Source organism: Cinclus cinclus, chromosome 28 (genome assembly GCF_963662255.1).
Source record: "Cinclus cinclus chromosome 28, bCinCin1.1, whole genome shotgun sequence".
Classification (NCBI taxonomy): domain Eukaryota; kingdom Metazoa; phylum Chordata; class Aves; order Passeriformes; family Cinclidae; genus Cinclus; species Cinclus cinclus.
In genome coordinates, this window is record NC_085073.1 from 6,446,910 (window position 1) to 6,471,302 (window position 24,393).

Sequence of the window (24,393 nt, forward strand, 5' to 3'; positions counted from 1 at the left end):
ATTCCCGGGCCAATGTACAGAGCTTTTTACCATTGTATATTAAATTATTTAATAGCTGCTTTTTTTTTTTTTTTTTGGGAACTTTTCCTTTTTTTTTTTTTTTTTTTTTTAATGGAGCAAAGCTGTAATTCCTTGGGATTTTGGAGGAGAAAAAAAGGAAAATCCAAGATTTTCTCAAATGTTGCTGTGGGTTGATTTTGTTGGGAGTTTTGGTTTTTTTTTTTTTTTTTTGGTTTTTTTTTTTTTCCCCCTCCTAAAATTATGGAATTCTCTGGAGAAACGACGACAAAAATCCTTAAAACTAAAACATGATTTAGGGAATTGTAAAGGTTTTTTTTTTTTTATTATTTTGTTTTTTTTTTTCCCCCAGGATTTCTTCCTTAAGAAAAATTCCCATTATTGGTGTAGATAGTGTACAAAAAAAAAAAAAAAAAAAAAATTTTCCCTCTGGATCCCATTCCTGACAGCAGGAATCTCTCAGGCACGCTGGGAATTGAGAATTCCCAAGAAATCCCCCTAAAACTTCCTCAAAATATCCCCCTAAAATTAAAAATTATATATTCCTAAAAAATCCACCAAAAAAATCCCCCAAAAATTTTAAAAACCTCGCAAAATTCCCCCAAAAAATTCCGAAAAAATTTCCCCAAGAAATCCCCAAAAATAACTCCCAAAAAAAAAATCCCCAAAATTCTCCCCAGGAATTCCCTCGAGAATTCGCAAAAAAATCCCTCAAAGTTCCCCCAAAAAATTCCAAAAAATGTCCCCTCAATAATTCCCCAAAATTCCAAGAAACCCCCTCAAAAATCCCCCCAAAATCCCAAATTTCTCCTTCCTGCTGAGCAAAAGCCTGGAATTCCCTGCTTTGATCCCGGGAAGGAATTCCTGGAATTTTTGCACCCCATTCCCAGCAGGAATTGTGCAGAAATCCAGGATGAATCCCAGAAATTCCCATTTTTTTTTCCCAGTGTCTGTGGGCCCTGCTGGAATTCCAGGAATTCCTGGAATTTGCCGGATCTGGGATTATCCCGAGGCCCCTCTGGATTTTCTATATTAGAAGGATTTTGAAATAAAACGGAATTTTAATTCTTCTACAGCAGAATTCCTTCTGTTTTCCCCGGATTTCCTGCTTGGAATGGCTGCTCTGGAAATCTGGGATAACTCTGGATTTTAGGGATGCAACTGAAGTCCAAAAACTGGGAATTTTACTTGCGGGACAGAATTGTTTGGCGTGGATTCTGTTTGATTTCCATGGGAAAATCCTCCTCGTGTCTTTTACTCCCACATTTTTTCAGCAGCTTTGCCTTGAAAATTCCAAGAAAAACCGAATTAATTCACGTGGAAAATCTGGGGGGGGGGTGGAAGGGAAATCCGAACCTGTGGGATTAAATCCCTGCGGGAATGATCCCAAATCCCACCGGGAATGATCCCAAACCCTAAGAGGAGCGATCCCAAATCCATCGGGAGCGATCCCAAAGGTTAAATCCCTGCGGGAACGATCCCAAATCCCACGGGGAATTATCCCGAGGGGTGAATCTGTGTGGGAATGATCCCAAAGGGTTAAATCCGTGTGGGAACGATCCCAAATCCCACCGGGAATGGCTCCAGCAGGAGCAGCTGGACCGGACCGGACCGGGCAGCTCTGACCCAGATCAGCCCCTGAGTCACCGAGCCGGGACCGGGACCGGACCGGGACCGGCTGGGGCTGCTGAGGGACCGGGACCGGGACCGGACCGGGACCGGCTGGGGCTGCTGAGGGACCGGGACCGGGACCGGACCGGGACCGGCTGGGGCTGCTGAGGGACCGGGACCGGGACCGGGACCGGGACCGGACCGGGACCAGACCGGGACCGGCTGGGGCTGCTGAGGGACCGGGACCGGGACCGGACCGGGACCGGCTGGGGCTGCTGAGGGACCGGGACCGGGACCGGACCGGGACCGGCTGGGGCTGCTGAGGGACCGGGACCGGGACCGGACCGGGACCGGCTGGGGCTGCTGAGGGACCGGGACCGGGACCGGACCGGGACCGGCTGGGGCTGCTGAGGGACCGGGACCGGACCGGGACCAGACCGGGACCGGCTGGGGCTGCTGAGGGACCGGGACCGGGACCGGCTGGGGCTGCTGAGGGACCGGGACCGGGACCGGGACCGGCTGGGGCTGCTGAGGGACCGGGACCGGACCGGGACCGGCTGGGGCTGCTGAGGGACCGGGACCGGACCGGGACCGGACCGGGACCGGGACCCCATCTCCGTGCCCGACATCGCCTGCAGCTGCGGACCCGGGACCTGCTGCTGCTACCGGGACCGACACCGGCTGCTCCCGCGGGGCCGGGCCCTGCCCCGCTCTCGGTCCCGGCCACTCCAGCAGCTGCCGGGGCCGTTCCCTCCTGAACCCGGGCCCGGCCCTCACCCGGCCCGGCCGCAACCCCGCCCTCAGAACCGGCTCCGCCAGGCCCGCGGGGCCTCCCCCCTCACTTCCTCCTCCCGCCGGCCCTCCCTATCTGCGGCCCCAGCGCGGCCTGCGCGGGCGGATAAGGGCGGCGGGGCCGGGCCCCTCCCCGGGCCGCCATCACCTCAGCCGGCCCCGGGAGGAGCCAGCGCGGCCCGGCCCCGGGGGAACCGGCGGGAGGAGCCGGCTCCGGCCCCGCCCATTCCCCGCCTCTCCCCGCGGGCCGTGCTCTCATTGGCTCCTGTGGTGCGCCCGCTGTGTTCTATTGGATACTTTACCCATCAATCAGGTTCAATCCACGCCTTTTACCGCCCGGACAGCAGAGGCGAGGCGCGCACCACGGGGGCGCAGCGCTGATTGGTCAAACACCCGTCAATCAAAAAGAAACCGCGCCTTTCCCCTCGCCGCTTACTACGCGGGCGGTGCTAATACCTACTCTTCGCGCTGATTGGCTGCAGGGCAGGCAACCAATCTCTCTATTGGACATCGAAGCTGTCAATCATTAGTTTAAAGATTAGGAAAAACCCCACCCAACGCAGCGCCCCAGGCTTGGGCAGGGGGCGTGGCCTGGCGCGAGGGTGTCCCAAATCTGCCTGGCAACGGGGGGGGGGGTCCCCGGGGGCGGGGGGGGGGGGGGGGGGGGTGAGATGGGGGGGGGGGGGGCAGAGGGGAGGGGAGGCAGGGAGGGGGGAGGGGGGAGAGGGGCGGGAACGGGGGGGGCGGGAACCGGGGGGGGGCGGGTCCCCCTGCGCGCGCAGCCCCCCCCGCCCCCCCCTCCTGTCAGTGGCCACCTGAGGGAGCCGCCTCCCCTCCCCCCACGGCCCCAGTCCGGGCCGGGCCCCGCTGAGGAGGAGGAGGAGGCGGCTCTGAGGGGGCTCCGGACAGTGAGTGACACCCGCGCCTCACAACCTCCCCCCCGGGGGAAGGACGGGGACAAGGGGACACCCCCCACACACGAACCCCATTTCCTTCTGAGGGGGGCTCCGCGTTTGGGGCAATGGGGTGGGGGGGGGGGGGAGGGGAGAGGAGGAAACGCCGGAGATTTGGGGTGGGGGGGTGGTGGTGAGGGGAGAAAGGAGCGGGGAAAACCCGGCCATGGAGAGCGGGAAGCCCGTGAGGGACGCGGGGAATCGCGGTGAGCGAGAGCGGGAGAGCGCCGGGGGGGTTCGGGGGGGATGAAAGTGCGGCCGGGTGTGTGAAGGGACCGGGTGGGGGGGGAGGGAAGGGGTGGAGATAATAATAATAATAATAACAATAAAAAACCGACCAAAAAAAAAAAAAAAAAAAAAGAGAAGGTTGGGAAGTCCGGAGGGAGGGTGGGCACGGGTGAGGGGGTGCCAGGGAGGAGCGGGAGTGCATCCTGGGAGTTGCCCGATAGGCACAGCCACCAGAGCATGTCAGCAAAGGCGGATTATTGGTGCCAGAGCCTTGGGAAGGCGGGGGATGGGCGTGGGGGAGGGGACCGGGCCACCACCGGGGCCACCGAGGCCACCAGGCCACGGCTCGGGGCCGGCGAGGCCGGGAGGGGAGCGCGGAGCGAGCTCCGGGGGCAGCGCTGTCCCCTCGCCCAGCGCCGGGCCCGCGGCCGCGCTCCGACAGCACGGAGAAAGTTTTGGGCACGGAGAGGGGAAACGCGGGGCTGTGAGGGGGAAAAGGAAAGTGAGGGGGTAAAAGTGAGGGGTGAGGGGGTAAAAGTGAGGGGGTAAAAGTGAGGGATGAGGGGGTAAAAGTGAGGGGTGAGGGGGTAAAAGTGAGGGGTGAGGGGGTAAAAGTGAGGGGGTAAAAGTGAGGGGTGAGGGGGTAAAAGTGAGGGGTGAGGGGGTAAAAGTGACGGGGTAAAAGTGAGGGGTGAGGGGGTAAAAGTGAGAGGTGAGGGGGTAAAAGTGAGGGATGAGGGGGTAAAAGTGAGGGATGAGGGGGTAAAGTGAGGGGGTAAAAGTGAGGGGGTAAAAGTGAGGGGGTAAAAGTGAGAGGTGAGGGGGTAAAAGTGAGGGGTGAGGGGGTAAAAGTGAGAGGTGAGGGGGTAAAAGTGAGGGATGAGGGGGTAAAGTGAGGGGGTAAAAGTGAGGGGGTAAAAGTGAGGGGGTAAAAGTGAGAGGTGAGGGGGTAAAAGTGAGGGGTGAGGGGGTAAAAGTGAGAGGTGAGGGGGTAAAAGTGAGGGATGAGGGGGTAAAGTGAGGGGGTAAAAGTGAGGGGGTAAAAGTGAGGGGGTAAAAGTGAGAGGTGAGGGGGTAAAAGTGAGGGATGAGGGGGTAAAAGTGAGGGGGTAAAAGTGAGGGGATAAAAGGGGTTTGGGGATAAAAGTGAGGGGTTTGGGGGAAAAATGAGGGGTGCAGGAAATGCTGAGGGGTTTGGGGATAAAAGTGAAGGGATAAAAGTGAGGAGTGCAGGAAATGCTGAGGGGTTTGGGGGAAAACTGAGGGGTTTGGGGATAAAAGTGATGGGTTTGGGATAAAAGTGAGGTGTGCAGGAAATGCTGAGGAGTTTTGGGGGAAATGAGGGGTGTGGGAAGTGATGAGGGAGTTGGGGATAAAAGTGAGGGGTGCAGGAAATGCTGAGGGATTTGGGGATAAAAGTGAGGGGTTTGGGATAAAAGTGAGGGGTTTGTAGGAAAGTGGGGAGTGCAGGAAAAAGTGAGGGGTTTGGGGATAAAAATGAGGGATCTGGGGAAAAACTGAGGAGCTGAAGGGAAAGCTGGGGATGCCCTGGAAAACCTCAAAGGTGGCAGGAAAATTTGGGGCTCTGTTGGAAAATCTGGAGGTCTGTTGGAAAAATCAGGGCTTTGGTGAAAAACTTGAGGGTGTACTGGAAAATCCCAAAACTTGAGGGTCTGTTGGAAAATTCGTGGCTCTGCTGGAAAACCTGGAGGATTGGGGCAAACCCCTATCCCAGAATCCAGGGATTTTTGCCAAAACTCGAGGCTCTGCAGGAAAATCCTGAGGGTTTGCCCCAAATCCTGGGATTCTGCTGGAAAAACCTGGGGAGGTCTGGAGCAAAAATCTGGGGTTTGCAGGATAATCCAAAAATCTGCTGGAAAACTTGGGAGTCTGTTCCTCAAAACTCTGCCCCAAAACCCCGAGATCCACTGGAAAACTCCAGGATCTGCTGGAAAACCCTTGGGGCTGGGGCAGAACTCCAGGGATTATCCCAAAAGCCCCAAATCCAGGGGTTTCCCCCAAAACCTGTGGGATAGCCTGAGGGGCTGTGGTGAATCCCAGGGATCTGGGGGAAATCCAGGATCCATCCCAAAATCCTTGGGGTCTGTGGTGAATCCAGGGGATCCATCCCAAATCTCAGGGATCCGCCCCAAATCCCAGGGATCTGTGTCAAATCCCAGGGGTCCATCCCAAATCCCAGGGATCCATCCCAAATCCCAGGGGTCCATCCCAAATCCCAGGGGTCCATCCCAAATCCCAGGGATCCATCCCAAATCCCAAGGATCCATCCCAAATCCCAAGGATCCATCCCAAATCCCGGGGGTCCATCCCAATTCCCAGGGGTCCATCCCAAATCCCAGGATCCATCCCAAATCCCGGGGGTCCATCCCAAATCCCAGGATCCATCCCAAATCCTGGGGGTCCATCCCAAATCCCAAGGATCCATCCCAAATCCCAGGATCCATCCCAATTCCCAGGGGTCCATCCCAAATCCCGGGGATCCATCCCAAATCCCGGGGGTCCATCCCAAATCCCGGGGCCATTCCCAGCCAGGCCCTCAAACGGAGCAGGATCCCTCGGGAATTTGGAATTCCAAGTGCCACCATCAGAACCAGAAAATTCCTTTTAATTCCCCCCCATTCTCCCTCTGCCTTGCCCTCTTTTTTTGGGGGGGGGATTTCAGGGGTTGGAAAAATCCAAATAATTCTGAATTTTCCTTTTTTTTTTCCCTTCCTTTCCCCACTCTTTCCCCTGTTTTTAGCGAAAAATCCAATTTTAGGATTTTTTTTATTTTTATTTATTTTTTTTTTTTTTTAGGGAGGCTGTTGGGAAAATTGAAGGATCCCAAATTTTCATCCAGGAGCAAATTCCCAATGGGAGAATAGGGAAAAAAACCCCTTCTGTTTTAATCCAAATTTAAAGAAATGTTACTTTGCTCTAACTGAAACTGGAGCTGGGAAAATTTGGGATAAAATCCCCCAAATTCAGGCACTTTTCCTTGGGAATCTGCTTGGGATAAGTTTTATTGGGAATTAGCAATCCTGGTTTTTATGGGGATGGGACAGAGGGGTTAAATCTCGGCATGGAGCCCCAAAATCCAAGGATTTGGGTGGGGTTGGGATGGGATTTGGGTGTCCCTGACCCTCAGCGTCCCTTCCCACCCTGGCATTCCCTGCTGGAATTCGGGGAGTCCACGGAAAACAGGCACGGAGGGGATTGGGGGAAATTTATTCCTGGGATTGTGGATTTATTCCTGGAATTCTGGGGATGGTTTGGGATGGGAGGAGCTGAGGGATCACCCAATCCCACCCCACAGCTTCTCTGGGAATTCCATCCCACAGATTCCCAAAATTCCACCCAAATTCCTTCTTTTTTCCTGTTTAAATCCATTCCCCGTGTCCCTGAATTCCCATCCCAAATCCATTCCCCGTGTCCCTGAATTCCCATCCCAAATCCATTCCCTGTGTCCCTGAATTCCCATCCCAAATCCATTCCCTGTGTCCCTGAATTCCCATCCCAAATCCATTCCCTGTGTCCCTGAATTCCCATCCCAAATCCATTCCCGTGTCCCTGAATTCCCATCCCAAATCCATTCCCGTGTCCCTGAATTCCCATCCCAAATCCATTCCCTGTGTCCTGTCCCTCCATCCCAAATCCCAAATCCTCTCCAGTTCCTTTGGAACTCCTTCAACCACTGGAAGCAGCTCCAGGTTTTCCTTGGATATTCCAGGGACCCAGGGGCAGCCACAGCTTCTCTGGGAATTCCATCCCATTCCCAAGCAGGAATTCCTCTGGAATGAGGGCTTGGAATGCTGGGACAACACAACTGCTGAAGGAATTCCAAAGGAATTTCCCAAATTTTGGGATCTCTCCCATCCCATTCCCATTTCCAGGGGAGGATCTGAGTGATTTCCGATGGGATGGGATTTTATCCAGGGAATTTTCCCAGTTTTGGGATGAAATTAATGGATTTTTTCCCAGTTTGGGGTGGTATCCAGAAAATTTTAAAAGTTTTGGGATGGTTTCCACTGGATTTTCCTGCTTTGGGATGGAATCCATGGAATTTTCCCAGTTTGGGGAATTTTTTTTCCCGTTCTGGGTGACATCCAGGAAATTCTTCCAGTTTTGGGATTAAATCCTTGGGATTTTTCCAGCTTTAGGTTGATATCCATTGGTTTTCTTCCAGTTTTGGGATGGCATCCATGAGATTTTCCAAGTTTTGGTTGATATCCATTGGATCTGTCCAGATTTTGGGACGGAATCCATGGAATTTTTTCCAGTTTTGGGATGGAATCCATGGAGTTTTTCCCAAGATTTGGAAAGATTTTGGGAATTTGGGAATTCTAGGGATTTCATTTTGGAGTGGGACAAGAGGAGGGAAAAACAGGAATGAGCTGGGAAAGCATGGCAAGGATCTGGGAATAATTAATAACGAATAATTAATGACTGATAATCAATAACAGCTCCAAACACATTCTGCTGTTAATTTGGTGTAAAATAACTGAAATTGGGGATTTTTGGATCCAACTCCAGCCAAACTTCCCTGGAAAAGTTTTTTTGTTTGTTTGTTTTTTTCTTCAAAATCCTGGGGATGCTCGGTGCCAATTTTGGGGGCAATTTTCTGGGATTCTGGGGAGAATTTTCCGGGATTTTGGGGGGAATTTTCCGGGAGGATTTTGAGGCCGCGGGGTTCTCCCTGTCCTCGGGCTGCTCGGAGCGGCTTTTGCGGGGTTGTGGGGAATTTTTGGGATCAGGGAATCTTTGGGATTGGAGCCGTGCCCTGCCCATGTCCCGTGGCCGCTGCTGCTGTCCCCACTTGTCCCTTCACTGTCCCTTCACTGTCCCTTCACTGTCCCCTCTCTCTCTCTCTCCGTCCCCTCTCTCTGTCCCCTCTCTCTGTCCCCTCTCTCTGTCCCCTCTCTCTGTCCCCCCTCTCTCTGTCCCCCCTCTCTCTGTCCCCTCTCTCTGTCCCCCCTCTCTCTCTCTCTCTCTCTGTCCCCCCTCTCTCTCTCTCTCTGTCCCCTCTCTCTCTGTCCCCTCTCTCTCTCTCTGTCCCCTCTCTCTGTCCCCTCTCTCTCTGTCCCCTCTCTCTCTGTCCCCTCTCTCTGTCCCCTCTCTCTCTGTCCCCTCTCTCTGTCCCCTCTCTCTCTGTCCCCTCTCTCTCTGTCCCCTCTCTCTCTCTCTCTCTCTCTCTGTCCCCTCTCTCTCTGTCCCCTCTCTCTGTCCCCTCTCTCTGTCCCCTCTCTCTGTCCCCTCTCTCTGTCCCCTCTCTCTCTCTCTCTCTCTCTGTCCCCTCTCTCTCTCTCTCTCTGTCCCCCCTCTCTCTGTCCCCTCTCTCTCTGTCCCCTCTCTCTCTCTCTCTGTCCCCTCTCTCCACGTGGCCTCTCCCCGCTCGGCTCTGCCCGCGCGCCCCCCGCCCGATGCTCCGACCAATCAGCGCCCTCCTCACATCATCCGCGCGACCCCCGCGGCCAATGGCGGCCCGCGACACAAACTGTGTTTCCCCCCGCGCCGCGCCCGGAAGCGGCGGCGGCCGCAGCGCCGTGAGGGGCCCGGGCCCGGCGCGGTCCCGGCGCTGTCCTTCGCTGTCCCCCCGTTGTCCTTCGCTGTCCCCCCGTTGTCCTTCGCTGTCCCCCCGCTGTCCCCCCGCTGTCCCCCCGCTGTCCCCACGCTGTCTCACCGCTGTCCCCACGCCGTCCCCTCCGCCGGCCCCGCCGCCCGGCCGCCCCGCCCCGCGCATGCTCTGCCGGTGCCGCCGCGACTCCCTCCATGTGTGAGGAGCGCATTATCGGCACCGGCAGGGAGGGAGCTCCGGGAGCCCCGGGAAACCCCGCCGGAACCGGGGCGGCTGCGGGCACGGCGCGGGGACAGCGGAGCGGAGCCGGCACCGCGGGCCGGGCTCGGCGCGGAGCGAGCGGAGCAGCGCCCGGCGAGTTCTCCCGGTAAAAGTTCTGCCGGCGTTCATTGCCTCCGGTACCGGGGCGGCGGAACCGCCGCCGGTCGGGCAAGAGAGCGGAGGTCGGCGTGCGGGAGAGCTGCCGCTGAAGTTGCGGCGTTTCGCGGCCGTGCGGGGAGCCCGGAAAGTGCAAAGTCCCGCCGGCCGCGGCTCCGGTCGCCCCGAGTCCCGCGCCGGTGGCACCGGGGTCACCCCGGGATCCCGGGGCTCGTCCCCCCGGACCCCCCAGCTCCGCCGCCCGCCCAGCGCCCCGGGGCGCCGCCGGCTTTTGTTTGGGAAAGTTGCTGCGGGCTTTCCGCCGGGCTGCTTCCTCTTCCTCCTCTTCCTCCTCCTCCTCCTCCTCCTCCTCTTCCTCCTCCTCCGCCGCCGCCGCCCCGAGCGCTCCGTGCCCGCTGCCCCCTCCTCCGTGATGCGAGCCGGTGACACGGCGGGACACGGGGGGACACCGGGGGACACGGAGACCCCCCCCCCCCCCCCCCCCAAACCCCCCTGGTCACCCGGTGGTCACCCCCCCGGTCACCCACCCGGTCACCCCTCCGGTCACCCCCCCCGGTCACCCCGAGCCTCCCCAGGCCGATCCCCGCTGTCCAAAGCCGCGGTCCCGGGCGGTGTCCCCGTGCCCGGTGCCCCCCCCGGTGCCCCCCGGTGCCGGAGCCCCGCGGTGGCCGCGGCCGGGCCTGGCCCGTGTCACAATAAGAGTCCCTGGGAGCGCCCCGGGGCACCGGGAACGGCACCGGCACCGGGGGTGGGATCCGCGCCGGGACCGGGACCGGGATGTGCTGCCCGGGATCGGGATCGGGATCGGGACCGGGACCGGGACCGGGATCGGGATCGGGATCGGGATGAGCGCTGGGATTGGGCACCGGGATCCGGGATCAGGGTTGGGATCAGCACCGCGATGGGCACCGGGATCGGGGTCGGCACCGGGATGGGGATGAGCGCTGGGATGCACTGCCCGGGGTCAGGATTGGGATCAGGATGAGCATCGGGATCGGGACAGGCACTGGGATGGGGATTGGGATCGGCACCGGGATTGGGATCGGGATGTGCTGCCCGGGATTGGGATGAGCACCGGGATGCGCTGCCCGGGGTCAGGATTGGGACCAGGATGGACACTGGGATTGGGATCAGGATCAGCACCAGGATGTGCTGCCCGGGACCGGGATCAGCGCTGGAATTCCCAGGGGATTCCCCTGGGGGATGTGGGACAATCCCGGCCCCGCACAGCACGCAGTGGGCAAAGGGAACCCGGGAATTTCGGGAATTCCAGCCGGGAATGGCTCTCTCCTGATGAGATCCTGTCAAGATGTGGGGTTGGGATTCACATCCCTGCTTTTCCCAAGTGTCTCCTGACTGGTTTTCCACGATTTTCCCACCCCAGCGCTCGGTTTTCCTTTGGCTTTTCCGGGGCGCTCCCCCATTCCCAGCTGGAATTCCCGAGCTCATGGATGCACCCCTGGCTATCCCAAATCCCGGGAATGCTCCCAGTTCCTGCTCTTGGCTCCAGGATGGCTCCGTCCTGCCGGGAAGTGCAGCTGGAGCCGGGAGAGTCACAGGAAGTGACAGCGGAGCGGCCTTTGGGAATCCGGGATGGAATTGGCCTTGGATCAGCGGGAAAAGGGCTGGGATCAGCCTGGCATTTTGGGAAAGGGGCTGGATCTGACAGGGATTTTGGGAAAAGGGTCTGGGATTGGCCTGGGATTTTAGGAAAGAGGCTGGAATCAGACAGGGATCAGTGGGAACGGCTGGAATCTGCTGTGGATTTTGGGAAAAGGGCTGGATCTGTCAGGGATCTATGGGAAAGGGTCTGGAATCATCCTGGGATTTTGGGAGAGGGGATTGGGAGCTGCCTTGGATTTTGGGAGAGGAGCAGGGATCTGCCTGGGATCTGTGGGAAATGACAGGGATCAGCAGGAAAGGGTCTGGAATCATCCTGGGATTTTGGGAAAAGGGCTGGAATTGGCCTGGGATTTTAAGGAAAGGGGCTGGAATCTATCTGGGATTTTGGGAAAGAGGCTGGAAGCTGGAAATGCCGGAAGTTGGGAATGCTGGGAGGTTTGGAATGATGAAAAATTGGGAATACTGGGAAGTTGGGATGTTCGGGGAATGTTTTGAATCCCAAAATTCCAGATCCAAAACGGGGATGTTGCTGATGGAATTCCAGGGTCAGAGATGAATCCTGAAAGGGAATAAATCCCTCTTTTTTTTCCATGGATTCCTGGAATTCTGGGAAGCTTGGGGTGGGAAGGAGCTCTGGGATCAGCCAGGGATATTCCCGCTATCCCAGGTTTTTCCAGGCTGGCCTTGGACATTCCCAGGAATTCCATGCTGCTCCCTCTCCAGTTTTTCCCACAGATTCCAAACTTTTTCCAGGATTTTCCCACCCTTGATCCAACCAGGGGCTCCTTCCTGAGAATCCCAAGCCTGAACACAGCTGGAATTCCAGAATTCCAGAATTTCCCAGTGAAATCCAAGGAATTCCAGCTCTCCCAGATCCTTGGAGCTTCCTGGGAAAAGTGTCTGGGGCAGCTCCAAATTCCAAAGGATTTTTCTGGGATTTTCCCAGATCCTCTTAAGCACGAACAGCTCTGGGTGAGCTCTGCTAATTCCCACTGGAATTCCCGGGATCACGGGGCCGGAGCAGCCGGAAAACCCCGGGAATGGCTGAAGGCTCCAGGAGCTGCTCCCGGTCCAGGAAAACTGGGAATGAAGGGGAATTGGAAATTCCATGGATGGAAGCTGGGAATGAAGGGAAATCTGGGAATTCTTTTGATGGAAACTGGGAATGAAGGGAAATCTGGGAATTCTCATGGATGGGAACTGGGAAATGGAACCCAGGAAAAGCCTCAGGCAGGGCTGGATCCAAGGGAAAATCCCAATTTTTGGAATGTGGGAAAGGGATCAAACTCAGGATCCTGCTGGGATCCAAACCTTGGGAATTATTTGGGAAGAGCCATCCCTGGGAACTTGGGAATGTTCCCAGCCCATCCAGGGAGGAATTTTTTGGGAATCTCAGGCTCCTTGATCCATGGGAAAGCTCCACAATCCCGAGGGATTTTCATTTCCTGGGAATTCTGCTGGAACAGGCAGAACAATCCCAGGTTTTTATTGGAATTGTTTTTGTTATCCCAATTCCTGCTCAGGATTCCAAATTCTCACAGCGGTGCCGTCATTTCGGAATTCCCGATTCCCGAAATTGGGAATTTCCAGGATCTTGTTGGAGTTTGGGGATTCCCAAATCCCATGGCTGGACTTCAGTTGGGAATCTCAATTCCCATGGTGGAGCCAAAATTTGGGGATTCCCAAATTCCTGTGGTGGGATCATTTTGGGATTCCCAAATCCCAGTCAGTGCCATCATTCCCAAATCCCGGCTCTGCTCCAGCATTCCCAAATCCCAGCTCTGCTCCAGCATTCCCAAATCCCGGCTCTGTTCCAGCATTCCCAAATCCCGGCTCTGTTCCAGCATTCCCAAATCCCGGCTTTGTTCCATCATTCCCAAATCCCGGCTCTGTTCCAGCATTCCCAAATCCCGGCTTTGTTCCAGCATTCCCAAATCCCGGCTCTGCTCCAGCATTCCCAAATCCCGGCTCTGTTCCCAGCTCTGGGTGGGCGGGGCTTCCTCGTTCCATCTGGGATGATTTCCTGGGGAATGTTGGAATTCCAGGGCTTTTTTCCCCTCAGGAATGTTGGAATTTGGGAATGTTGGAGTTCCAGAGATTTTTCCCGCAAGAATGTTGGAATTTCAGGGACAATTCCCCCGGGAATGTTGGAATTTGGGAATGTTGGAATTTCAGGAATTCTCAGCAGCTCTCTCTTCCCACAGGATTCTCAGCTCTGGCTCATCCCGGCGGGACCCCATGACCTTCCCTGACAGGTAAGAGCTGGGAATTCCCGGGAATTTCATGGAATTTTATGGGATCAGGAATCTCTGCTGCGCCACGGGCCAGAATTCCGGTCCTGGAATTTGGGAGGAGGGAATTTTATCCTGGAAAAGCTGGAGAGGGGCTCCATGAGAACCCTTCCCAAAAATCTCCTGATGGTTTGGAGGCAATTCCTGAGGAATTCTCCCGGATTTTCCAAGGGATTGGGAAATTCCAAAGGATCCAAAACTCCTGGAATTCCTGCTGGGATTTTACTGCAACGCCCGGAATGGGATTGGGGATTTTTGGGATTGGGGATTTTTGGGACTGGGGATTTTTTGGGGATTTTCTGGGGATTTTTTGGGGATTTTTGGGGATTTCGGATTTTTAGGATTTGAGGATTGTGGGATTTGGGGCTTTGGGTTTCAGGATCTGGGATTTGAGAATTTGGGAAGGGTTTGGAGCTGGGAATGCTCAGGGAGGAGCCGTGGCTGAACTCTCACCTGTGTCGGGTCTCACCTGTGTCAGCGCTCACCTGTGTCAGGGCTCACCTGTGTCGGGTCTCACCTGTGTCAGGGCTCACCTGTGTCAGTGCTCACCTGTGTCAGGTCTCACCTGTGTCAGGTCTCACCTGTTCTGTGTATGCTCACCTGTGTCAGGGCTCACCTGTGTCAGGGCTCACCTGTGTCAGTGCTCACCTGTGTCAGGTCTCACCTGTGTCAGGTCTCACCTGTTCTGTGTATGCTCACCTGTGTCAGGGCTCACCTGTGTCAGGTCTCACCTGTGTCAGCGCTCACCTGTGTCAGGGCTCACCTGTGTCAGGTCTCACCTGTTCTGTGTATGCTCACCTGTGTCAGGGCTCACCTGTGTCAGGGCTCACCTGTGTCAGTGCTCACCTGTGTCAGGTCTCACCTGTGTCAGGTCTCACCTGTTCTGTGTATGCTCACCTGTGTCAGGGCTCACCTGTGTCAGGGCTCACCTGTGTCAGGTCTCACCTGTTCTGTGTATGCTCACCTGTGTCAGGGCTCACCTGTGTCAGGGCTCACCTGTGTCGGGTCTCACCTGTGTCAGGGCTCACCTGTTCTGTGTATGCTCACCTGTGTCAGGGCTCACCTGTGTCAGGGCTCACCTGTGTCAGGGCTCACCTGTTCTGTGTATGCTCACCTGTGTCAGGGCTCACCTGTGTCGGGTCTCACCTGTGTCAGCACTCACCTGTGTCAGCGCTCACCTGTGTCAGCGCTCACCTGTGTCGGGTCTCACCTGTGTCAGCACTCACCTGTGTCAGCGCTCACCTGTGTCAGGGCTCACCTGTGTCAGGGCTCACCTGTGTCAGCACTCACCTGTGTCAGGGCTCACCTGTGTCAGGTCTCACCTGTGTCTGGTCTCACCTGTGTCTGGTCTCACCTGTGTCGGGTCTCACCTGTGTCAGGGCTCACCTGTGTCAGCGCTCACCTGTGTCAATGCTCACCTGTGTCAGCGCTCACCTGTGTCAATGCTCACCTGTGTCAGGTCTCACCTGTGTCAGCGCTCACCTGTTCTGTTTGTGCTCACCTGTGTCAGGTCTCTCCTGTGTCAGCTCTCACCTGTGTCAATGCTCACCTGTATTAGTGCTCACCTGTTCCGCTCTCTCCTGTCCTGACCTGGTCTCTGCTGTTCAGCTTTTCCCATCACCTGTCCCAATCTCACCTGTCCCAGTCTGATCTCACCTATCCCAGTTCATTCTCACCTGTCCCAGTTTGATCTCACCTGTCCCAGTTCGTTCTCACCTGTCCCAGTCTGATCTCACCTGTCCCAGTCCGATCTCACCTGTCCCAGTTCGTTCTCACCTGTCCCAGTCCGATCTCACCTGTCCCAGTCCGATCTCACCTGTCCCAGTCCGATCTCACCTGTCCCAGTTCGTTCTCACCTGTCCCAGTCCGATCTCACCTGTCCCAGTCCGATCTCACCTGTCCCAGTCCGGTCTCACCTGTCCCAGTCCGGTCTCACCTGTCCCAGTTCGGTCTCACCTGTCCCAGTTCGATCTCACCTGTCCCAGTTCGTTCTCACCTGTCCCAGTTCGATCTCACCTGTCCCAGTTCGATCTCACCTGTCCCAGTTCGTTCTCACCTGTCCCAGTTCGTTCTCACCTGTCCCAGTTCGATCTCACCTGTCCCAGTTCGGTCTCACCTGTCCCAGTTCTCTCTCCCTGTTCCCACTGCCCTCACTCCCCCCCAGAATTCCCAGGGATTGGAATTTCCTGGGATCCCGCAGCTCCGGAATTCCTTGGAAATCCTTTGTAAAAAAACCTGGGAATTTCCACGGAGAAATCGGCAAATTCCTTGGGAATTCCGATTTTCCTGCTGCTTTTTTCCGGGATAATCCCAGAGGTGGGGAGGAATTCCCTGCTGGAATTTGGGGAATTCCAAGGAATTCCCAGTTTGGAATTTCCCCATTCCCATGGAAAAACCCCGCTGGGATTGGGAATATTTAAGGATGGAAGTTCCCTCCTTAATCAGGAATTAATTGGGAAAGATCGGACCCCACCCTCATCAATATTCACGAATATTCAAATGAGCTCATGAATATTCAAATATAGTATGAATATTTAAATTTTGCTCATGAATATTTAAATCGGGCTCCAGGAATATTTCCGTCTCTTCCAAACAAATAAATCTTGGAATTTTTTTCCTCCTTAAAGGAGGAATTTGGAATGGAAAATCAACGGTGGTGAAATAATTAACTAATTCTTATTAACGATTAATTAATGACGGGAGGATTCGCTTGGAAAATCCCAGGACAAGTTGGGAATTCTGCTCCCAGATTTCCTCCTTTGCATTCCCCCCCCCCCAGAAAAAAATCCCTCTCCTGAATATTCCAGCCGGGAATAATTTGGGAATCATTCCCGCTGGAAAAGCAGAATTTTAAAGGAATTTTTGTGGCTTGAATCCCATTTTCCAATGAACCAAAGATTTCCCAGAATTCCCATAAAATCCCTCAAATTCCTCCCAGAATTCCAGCTCCCCCCAGGGGAAAATTCACCTGGAATTCCACAAAAAATTCCAGGAATTCCCCCATGGATTTTTCCAGGCAGCCTCTGTTCCTTGTTTTTCCAGCTCCAATGGGATTTTGGGATTCTCCTTTCCTGTTTTTCCAGAGCCTTTGGAATTCCAAATTTCCAGGATTAGGAATTTTAAGGATGATTTACCCCAAATTCCTTTGGGAATTCTGTTCCTTGCCCCCCCCCCCCCCCCCCCAAAAAAAATTCCCTTCCCTTGGATAAAAATTCCATCCGGGAGGCTCCGGAATTTCCGAGGGAATTCCCAGGTGGGGCTGGAATTCCTGGAGCTTCTCCAGGGATTTTTATCCAAAATTTTTCCCAGTGCTGGAGGAGCCTTGGGATAATTCCCAAGAAATTTGGGAAACTCCGGGAATTTCAGAGAATTCCCACATTGGGAGTCACTCCTGGGAAGTTTGGGAAATTTTGGGAAAAATCTCGGGATAAATCCCGGTGGGAATCAGAGGAATCCCGGGAATTTCAGGGAATTCCAAACCTGGAAATGACTCCCGGGAATTTTTTTTTGAAAAAATCTGGGGATAAATCCCGGTGGGAATCAGAGGAATCCCGGGAATTTTTTGGGGAAAAATCTCGGGATAAATCCCGGTGGGAATCAGAGGAGGAGGGGCGGGGAGAGAATGGAGAAATAAATCCCGCTGGGAATGTCGGGAATCAAAAGAAATCCCGGGAAATTCCTGCGGGGAAAGTTTAAAAAAATCAGGTAAAAAATGAGGAATTACCAAGCGCAGAATTCCCGGTGGGAATGGGTGGGGGGGGGGGGGGGGGGGGGAGCGGCGGCTCCCGGCCGGCAGCGCAGGGGTTAAGCGGGGCCATTTTGTTCCCGGGGATTTCTCGGGAATGGCGCGGAAATGGCAGCGCTTTAACCCCTGCGCTGCCGGCCCGGAGCCGCTCCCATCCCGGAGCCGCTCCCATCCCGGAGCCGCTCCCATCCCGGAGCCGCTCCCATCCCGGAGCCGCTCCCGACCCGGAGCCGCTCCCATCCCGGAGCCGCTCCCATCCCGGAGCCGCTCCCGACCCGGAGCCGCTCCCATCCCGGAGCCGCTCCCGACCCGGAGCCGCTCCCGGCCCGGAGCCGCTCCCATCCCGGAGCCGCTCCCGACCCGGAGCCGCTCCCATCCCGGAGCCGCTCCCGACCCGGAGCCGCTCCCATCCCGGAGCCGCTCCCATCCCGGAGCCGCTCCCATCCCGGAGCCGCTCCCGGCCCGGAGCCGCTCCCGACCCGGAGCCGCTCCCATCCCGGAGCCGCTCCCATCCCGGAGCCGCTCCCGACCCGGAGCCGCTCCCATCCCGGAGCCGCTCCCATCCCGGAGCCGCTCCCATCCCGGAGCCGCTCCCATCCCGGAGCCGCTCCCATCCCGGAGCCGCTCCCATCCCGGAGCCGCTCCCATCCCGGAGCCGCTCCCATCCCGGAGCCGCTCCCGACCCGGAGCCGCTCCCATCCCGGAGCCGCTCCCATCCCGGAGCCGCACTTAGCTTAGTTTAGCTTAGGTTAGGTTAGGTTGGGTTGGGTTAGGTTCGGTTAGGTTGGGTTGGGATGGGATGGGTTGGGTTGGGATGGGTTGGGTTAGTTTAGGTCGGGTCGGATCGGGTTAGGTTGGGTTGGGTTGGGATGGGTTGGGTTGGGTTGGGTGGGGTTGGGTTGGGTTGGGTTGGGTTGGATTGGGTTGGGTTGGGTTGGGTGGGGTTGGGTTGGGATGGGTTGGGTTGGATTGGGTTGGGTTGGGTTGGATTGGGTTGGGTTGGGTTGGGTTGGGTTGGGTTGGGATGGGATGGGTTGGGTTAGTTTAGGTTGGGTCGGGTCGGGTCGGGTTAGGTTGGGTTGGGTTGGGTTGGGTCAGGTTGGGTTGGGTTGGGTTGGGTTGGGATGGGTTGGGATGGGTTGGGTCAGGTTGGGTTGGGTTGGGTTGGGTTGGGATGGGTTGGGTTGGGTTGGGATGGATTGGGTTGGGTTCGGTTATTTCATTTATTTTATTGATTTTTTTGATTTATTAATTGATTTACTTATTTATCTATCTATTTACTTATTTGCTTTATTTATTTATTCACTTTATTTATTTATTTAATTTTGTTTATTTAATTTATTTGTTATTTTATTTATTTATTTATTTAATTGATTTACTCTTTTACTTTATTTATTTATTTATTGTTTAATTTTATTTAATTTTATTTATTTAACTATTTATTTAATTCATTTATTAATTAATTTATTTATTTTTTTCCTTTATTTCCTTTATTTATTTATTTTATTTTATTTATTAGTTTTATTTATTTAATTTACTTATTATTTTATTTTTTATTTTATTTTAATTTATTTTTATTTTATTTATTTATTTTATTTTATTTATTTACTTACTTATTCCTTTACTTATTTTATTTATTATGTATTTAATTTTATTTATTTACTTATTTTAATTTTATTTATTTATTTATTTATTTATTTATTTATTTATTTGGGAATTCTCATCCCAAAAAAATTCTGCCCTCCGGGAAACATCAAAACAAAAAAAAAACCACCCCAAAAACAAAAAAAAAAAACCCAAACAAAAAAACCCAAACAAAAACAACAAAACACAAAACAAAACAAAAAAAAGTGGGATTTTTCCTAATGAATTCCCAAATAAAAGTTTGGGAATTTTCCTTTGGGAATTGACACATCCCAGGATTGGAATTTTCCTGGAAAAATCTTGGGATTTGTGAGTTCTGAGGGGGTGGGGGAGCTGGAAAGAAAAACAAAATAAAAATAAAATAAAATAAAATTCCCAGCAAAAAAGGAATTGTGAATTTTGGGATGATCCGAGGTCGGCTTATCCAGAATTCCGTGGGAGATATTCCATGAGCACCTTTGGAATGTTTGAGTCCCAAATTTTCACCTCTGGGAATTTTCCTGATATTTCTGTTCTTGGAATAATTTTTAAATTCCAGCGTGTGGGGGGGGGGGGGGGGGGGGAAATGGAATTTTTCAGCCCAAGATTCTCTTTTTCCATTGGAATTTTAATTGGAATTTTAATTTTTTTTGTTTGTTTTTTTTTTTTTTTTTGGGAATTTGCTTCCAAATCCAACCCCATTCCCATTCCTGGAATCGCACCTGGAAAATTCCTAAAATTCTGCTTTTTCCAAGGTTTTCCTGGGATTTCTGAGGAATTTTTTTTTTGTTTGTTTGTTTGTTTTCCTCTTTATTTTTTTTTCCTGTCCTGGACATTGGGATGAGCTGGAATTCTCCTGGGAGAGTCCCAGTGGGAAAAACATCTGGAATTCCCTTGTCCAGGAATTTTCCAGGGGTTTTCCAACCTTTTATTCCTGGATTTTTCCAGGAATTTCCCAAGGATTTCCCCTCCCTTTTCCCGGATTTTTCCAGGAATTTCCCAAGGATTTCCCCTCCCTTTTCCCGGAGTTCTTCCTCCCCCTTCCCAGCATTTTTAACCCTTTCATCTCTCCCTTTCCAGGGATTTCCCCCCCCCTTTTCCCAGGAATTTTTAACCCCTTCCTGCCTCCCTTTTCTTACAACTTCCCTAAACTTCCCTGGGATTTTTTTTTCTCCTTTTCCCTGGAATTTTTTCCTGGAATTTTTCCCTCCATTCCCGATATTTTTTAACCCTTTCCCAGTATCTTTTCCCCCCCTTTCCCAGGAATTTTTAACCCCTTCCTGCCTCCCTTTTCTTACAACTTCCCTAAACTTCCCTGGGATTTTTTTTCCCCCCTTTTCCCTGGAATTTTTTCCTGGAATTTTTCCCTCCATTCCCGGTATTTTTAACCTTTTCCCAGGAATTTTTAACCCTTCGCTGTCTCCCCCTTTCCCCTCCATTTTTAACCCTTTGCTGCCTTCCTTTTCCCCCTTCCCTGAGATTTTTTTTTTTTTTCCCCTCCTCCTTTTCCCGGGATACTCCCCCCAGCATTCCCAATGTTATTTTTTTAACCCTTTCCTGCCATCCCCCCCTGCCAGGCCCTCACCATGAGCGAGGACTCATGCCGCACCCGGAGCCAGAAGCGCGCCCTGGAGCGGGAATCGGAGCCGGAAAATAAAAAACTCAGGATGGACAAAGGAATTCTGGGATCCGACCTCAACTCCGAGGGGGACGTGAAAATCAAAGCGGATCCCGGAGCCGGGAAAATCCCGGGAATGTTGAAAAGTGGGGAAGTCAAAGCCACCATCAAAGTGGAGCTGGCGGCCGGGGATGAGCCCGTGGATATGAGCACATCCAAAGGGTGAGGATTCCATGGAATTCCGGGAATTGCTGCGCTCGGGAAAGGCTTTGGGTCCCTTCTCCTCCTGGGACGCGGCTCGGGGTGGAATTGGAATTAATTTTATTTTAATTTTTATTTTTTTTTAATTTATTTATTTTTTTGGGAAGTTCTGTTGTCGGATTTTTTGGTTTTTCCTTTGGGATCGTGGAAGAGTTGGGAGGAGAATCCTGGGAAGGCTTTGGGTGGGAAAGGTTGATCCCATTCCAGGGGCAATTCCTGCTGATCCAAACCCCATCCCAGACAGCTTTCCTTGCATGGAATTGCTGGAATTCCGTCGGGAAAAGGAGTTTGGATGTTGGGAATGAGTGAGTTCCCAGCTCATTCCTGAGGAATTCCTGGCACTTAGCCCATCCCAGTTTTCCAGCTCCAGGAAAAAAGCTGGGAATGTTCCACCTGTGCCGATTCCAGAGAGGATTCCCTGGGTTTGGGGAATTCCCTGGGTTTGGGGAATTCCCTGGGTTTGGAGATTCCCTGGATTTGGGGATTCCCTGGGTTTGGGGAATTCCCTGGGTTTGGGGATTCCCTGGATTTGGGGATTCCCTGGGTTTGGGGAATTCCCTGGGTTTGGGGATTCCCTGGATTTGGGGATTCCCTGGGTTTGGGGATTCCCTGGATTTGGGGATTCCCTGGGTTTGGGGAATTCCCTGGGTTTGGGGAATTCCCTGGGTTTGGGGATTCCCAGGCTTGCTGTGCCCTCTAGAGGACATTCCCAACCCTTTGGAATTTTCCCGTTCCTGAAATTCCTGCCCTGAGCCATTTTCCCAACCCTGGAATTCCCTGGGTGGTCGGAAAATGTTTGGAAAAGGGGCTGGGAGAGGGATGGAAAAGGATTGGAAAAGGATTGGAAAAGGAGTTGGAAAAAGGCTGGAAAAGCCCTGGAGCAGGGTTGGAAAAGTCCAGGAAAACGCTGGAGAGGCGCTGGGAGCGCTGGGAACCCTGCTCCCAGTTCATTCCCAGTTCGTTCCCAGTTCATTCCCAGTTCAGTCCCAAACCCATTCCCAGTCCCAGTCCATTCCCAATCCTGTTCCCAGTCAATTCCGAGTCTCATTCCCCATTCCCATTCCCCATTCCCATTCCCCATTCCCCATTTCCCATCCCCATTCCCCATTCCCATTTCCCATCTCCCATTCCCCATTCCCCATTCCCCATTCCCATTCCCCATTCCCCATTTCCCATTCCCATTTCCCATTCCCATTTCCCATTCCTCATTCCCATTCCCCATTCCCATTCCCCATTCCCATTCCCATTCCCATTCCCCATTCCCCATTCCCCATTCCCATTCCCCATCTCCCATTCCCCATTTCCCATTCCCCAATCCCATTCCCATCCCCATTCCCATTCCCCAATCCCATTCCCATCCCCATCCCCATTCCCCATTCCCATTTCCCATCCCCATCCCCATTCCCCATTCCCATTCCCATTCCCATCTCCCATTCCTCATTCCCATTCCCCATTCCCCATTCCCCATTCCCCATTCCCCATTCCCATTCCCCCATTCCCAATCCCATTCCCAGTCCATCCCTGGCTGTGCTGACCCTGGTTTGTTCCTGCAGGGATTCCCGACGGGACCGGGACCGGGATCGGGACCGGGATCGGGATCGGGACCGGGACCGGGACCGGGATCGGGATCGGGATCGGGACCGGGAGCGCCGCGTTCCCTCCCCGGATGTGATCGTGCTGTCGGACAACGAGCCCTCGAGCCCCCGCGTGAACGGATTGTCCCGGATCCCCCTCCCGGAGCCCGGATCCGAGGCTCTCCTGGTGAATAACCGGGATTGGGTCGGGAAAAAAACTGGGATTGGGTCGGGAAAAACCTGGGATTGGGTCGGGAAAAAACCAGGGTTGGATTGGGAACAAACACGGGATTGGGTCATGAAAAACCGGGATTTGGTCGGAAAAAAAAAACGGAATTGGGTTGGGAAAATCCAGGATTGGGTCGGGAAAAACTTGGAATTGGATTGAAAAAACCCAGGATTGGGTCATAAAAAACCGGATTAGATGGGAAAACCCGGGATTGGGTTGGGAAAAACCTGGAATTGGGTTGGGAAACCCCCAGGATTGGGTTGAAAAACCCCAGGATTGGGTTGGGAAAAACCTGGAACTGGGTTGGGAAAACCCGGGATTGGGTTGGGAAAACCCCAGGATTGGATTGAAAAACCTGGAATTGGATTAAAAAACCCCGGGATTGGGTTGAAAAAACCTGGAATTGGGTGGGAAAACCCCAGGATTGGGTTGGGAAAACCCCGGGATTGGGTTGGAAAAACCTGGAACTGGGTTGGGAAAAACCTGGAATCGGGTGGGAAAACCCTGGGATTGGGTTGAAAAACCCCAGGATTGGGAAAAACCTGGAATTGTGTTGGGAAAAACCTGGAACTGGGTTGGGAAAAACCTGGAACTGGGTTGGAAAAACCCCGGGATTGGGTTGGAAAAACCCAGGATTGGGTTGGAAAAGCGGGTGGCAATCGTCGCCCTTCCCGGATTTTTCCCGGAATTCCCGGAATTCCAGCGGAGCCCGGAGCAGCGGGAACGTCTGATCAAGCAGCTGCAGGAGGAGCTGAGGCTCGAGGAGGCCAAGCTGGTTCTGCTCAAGAAACTCCGGCAGAGCCAGAGCCAGAAGGAAACCCCGGCTCCCAAGGTAGGAAAAATTCCCAAATTCCCGATTTTCCGACCTTTTTTTTTTTTTTAATTTTTAATTTTTTTAAAGGGATTTTTCAGCTCTTTTCCCTGCTTTTTTTTTAAAAATCCCTTTTCCCAGTTTTTTTAAAAGATTTTTCCTGGGATTTTTAGCTCTTTACCTGGGATTTTTAAATTCCTTTTTCCCAGATCTTTAATTCCCTTTTCCCGGGATTTTTAATTCCCTTTTCCCAGGACTTTTTAGCCCATTTTTTCAGGGATTTTTTTTAGCTCTTTTCCCGGATTTTTTATTCCCTTTCTTGGGATTTTTAAATTCCTTTTTCCCAGATTTTTAATTCCCTTTTCCCGGGATTTTTAATTCCCTTTTCCTGAGAATTTTTAGCTCTTTTCCTGGAATTTATTAATCCCTTTTCCCAGATTTTTAAATTCCTTTTCCTGGGATTTTTTAATCCCTTTTCCCAGATTTTTTAAAGCCTTTACCTGGGATTTTTAAATCCCTTTCCCCAGGATTTTTTAGCCCCTTTTTCAGGGATTTTTTAGCTCTTTTCCCGGATTTTTTTAGCCCTTTTCTTGGGATTTTTATTCCTTTTCCCAGATTTTCAAAGCGATTTTTTGGGGTTTTTAATTCCCTTTTCCCAGGACTTATTAGCCCTTTTTTTTGGGATTTTTAAAATCTTTTCTCAGATTTTTAAAGCCTTTTTTTGGGATTTTTAATTCCCTTTTCCCGGGATTTTTAAATCCCTTTCCCCAGGATTTTTTAGCCCCTTTTTCAGGGATTTTTTAGCTCTTTTCCCAGATTTTTTTAGCCCTTTTCTTGGGTTTTTTAAATTCCTTTTCCCAGATTTTTAAAGAGTCTTTTTGTGATTTTTAAAATCCCTTTTCCCAGTCTTTTAACCCCTTTCCTGGGATTTTTAATTCCCTTTTCCCGGGATTTTTTTAACCGTTTTTTGGGGAATTTTTAAATTCCTTTTCCCAGATTTTTAAAGTCTTTTCCTGGGATTTTTTTTTAGCCCTTTCCATGATTTTTTTTTAAAGCCCTTTCC

At 53.0% G+C, this 24,393-nt stretch overlaps 1 protein-coding gene across 2 annotated transcripts in view; it reads left to right on the forward strand.

Moving 5' to 3' along the window:
* Positions 1-3,284: 3,284 nt before the first annotated feature.
* Positions 3,285-24,393, forward strand: part of GATAD2A (GATA zinc finger domain containing 2A) — a 31,436-nt gene continuing 10,327 nt past the window's right edge. For both annotated transcript variants that reach the window (XM_062510432.1, XM_062510433.1), the window contains exons 1-5: positions 3,285-3,329; positions 13,383-13,433; positions 20,415-20,677; positions 22,270-22,477; positions 23,223-23,351. In XM_062510432.1, the coding sequence (XP_062366416.1) occupies positions 20,424-20,677; positions 22,270-22,477; positions 23,223-23,351 (591 nt within the window). In that variant the 5' untranslated portion in view covers positions 3,285-3,329; positions 13,383-13,433; positions 20,415-20,423. The remainder of the gene's footprint in view (positions 3,330-13,382; positions 13,434-20,414; positions 20,678-22,269; positions 22,478-23,222; positions 23,352-24,393) is intronic.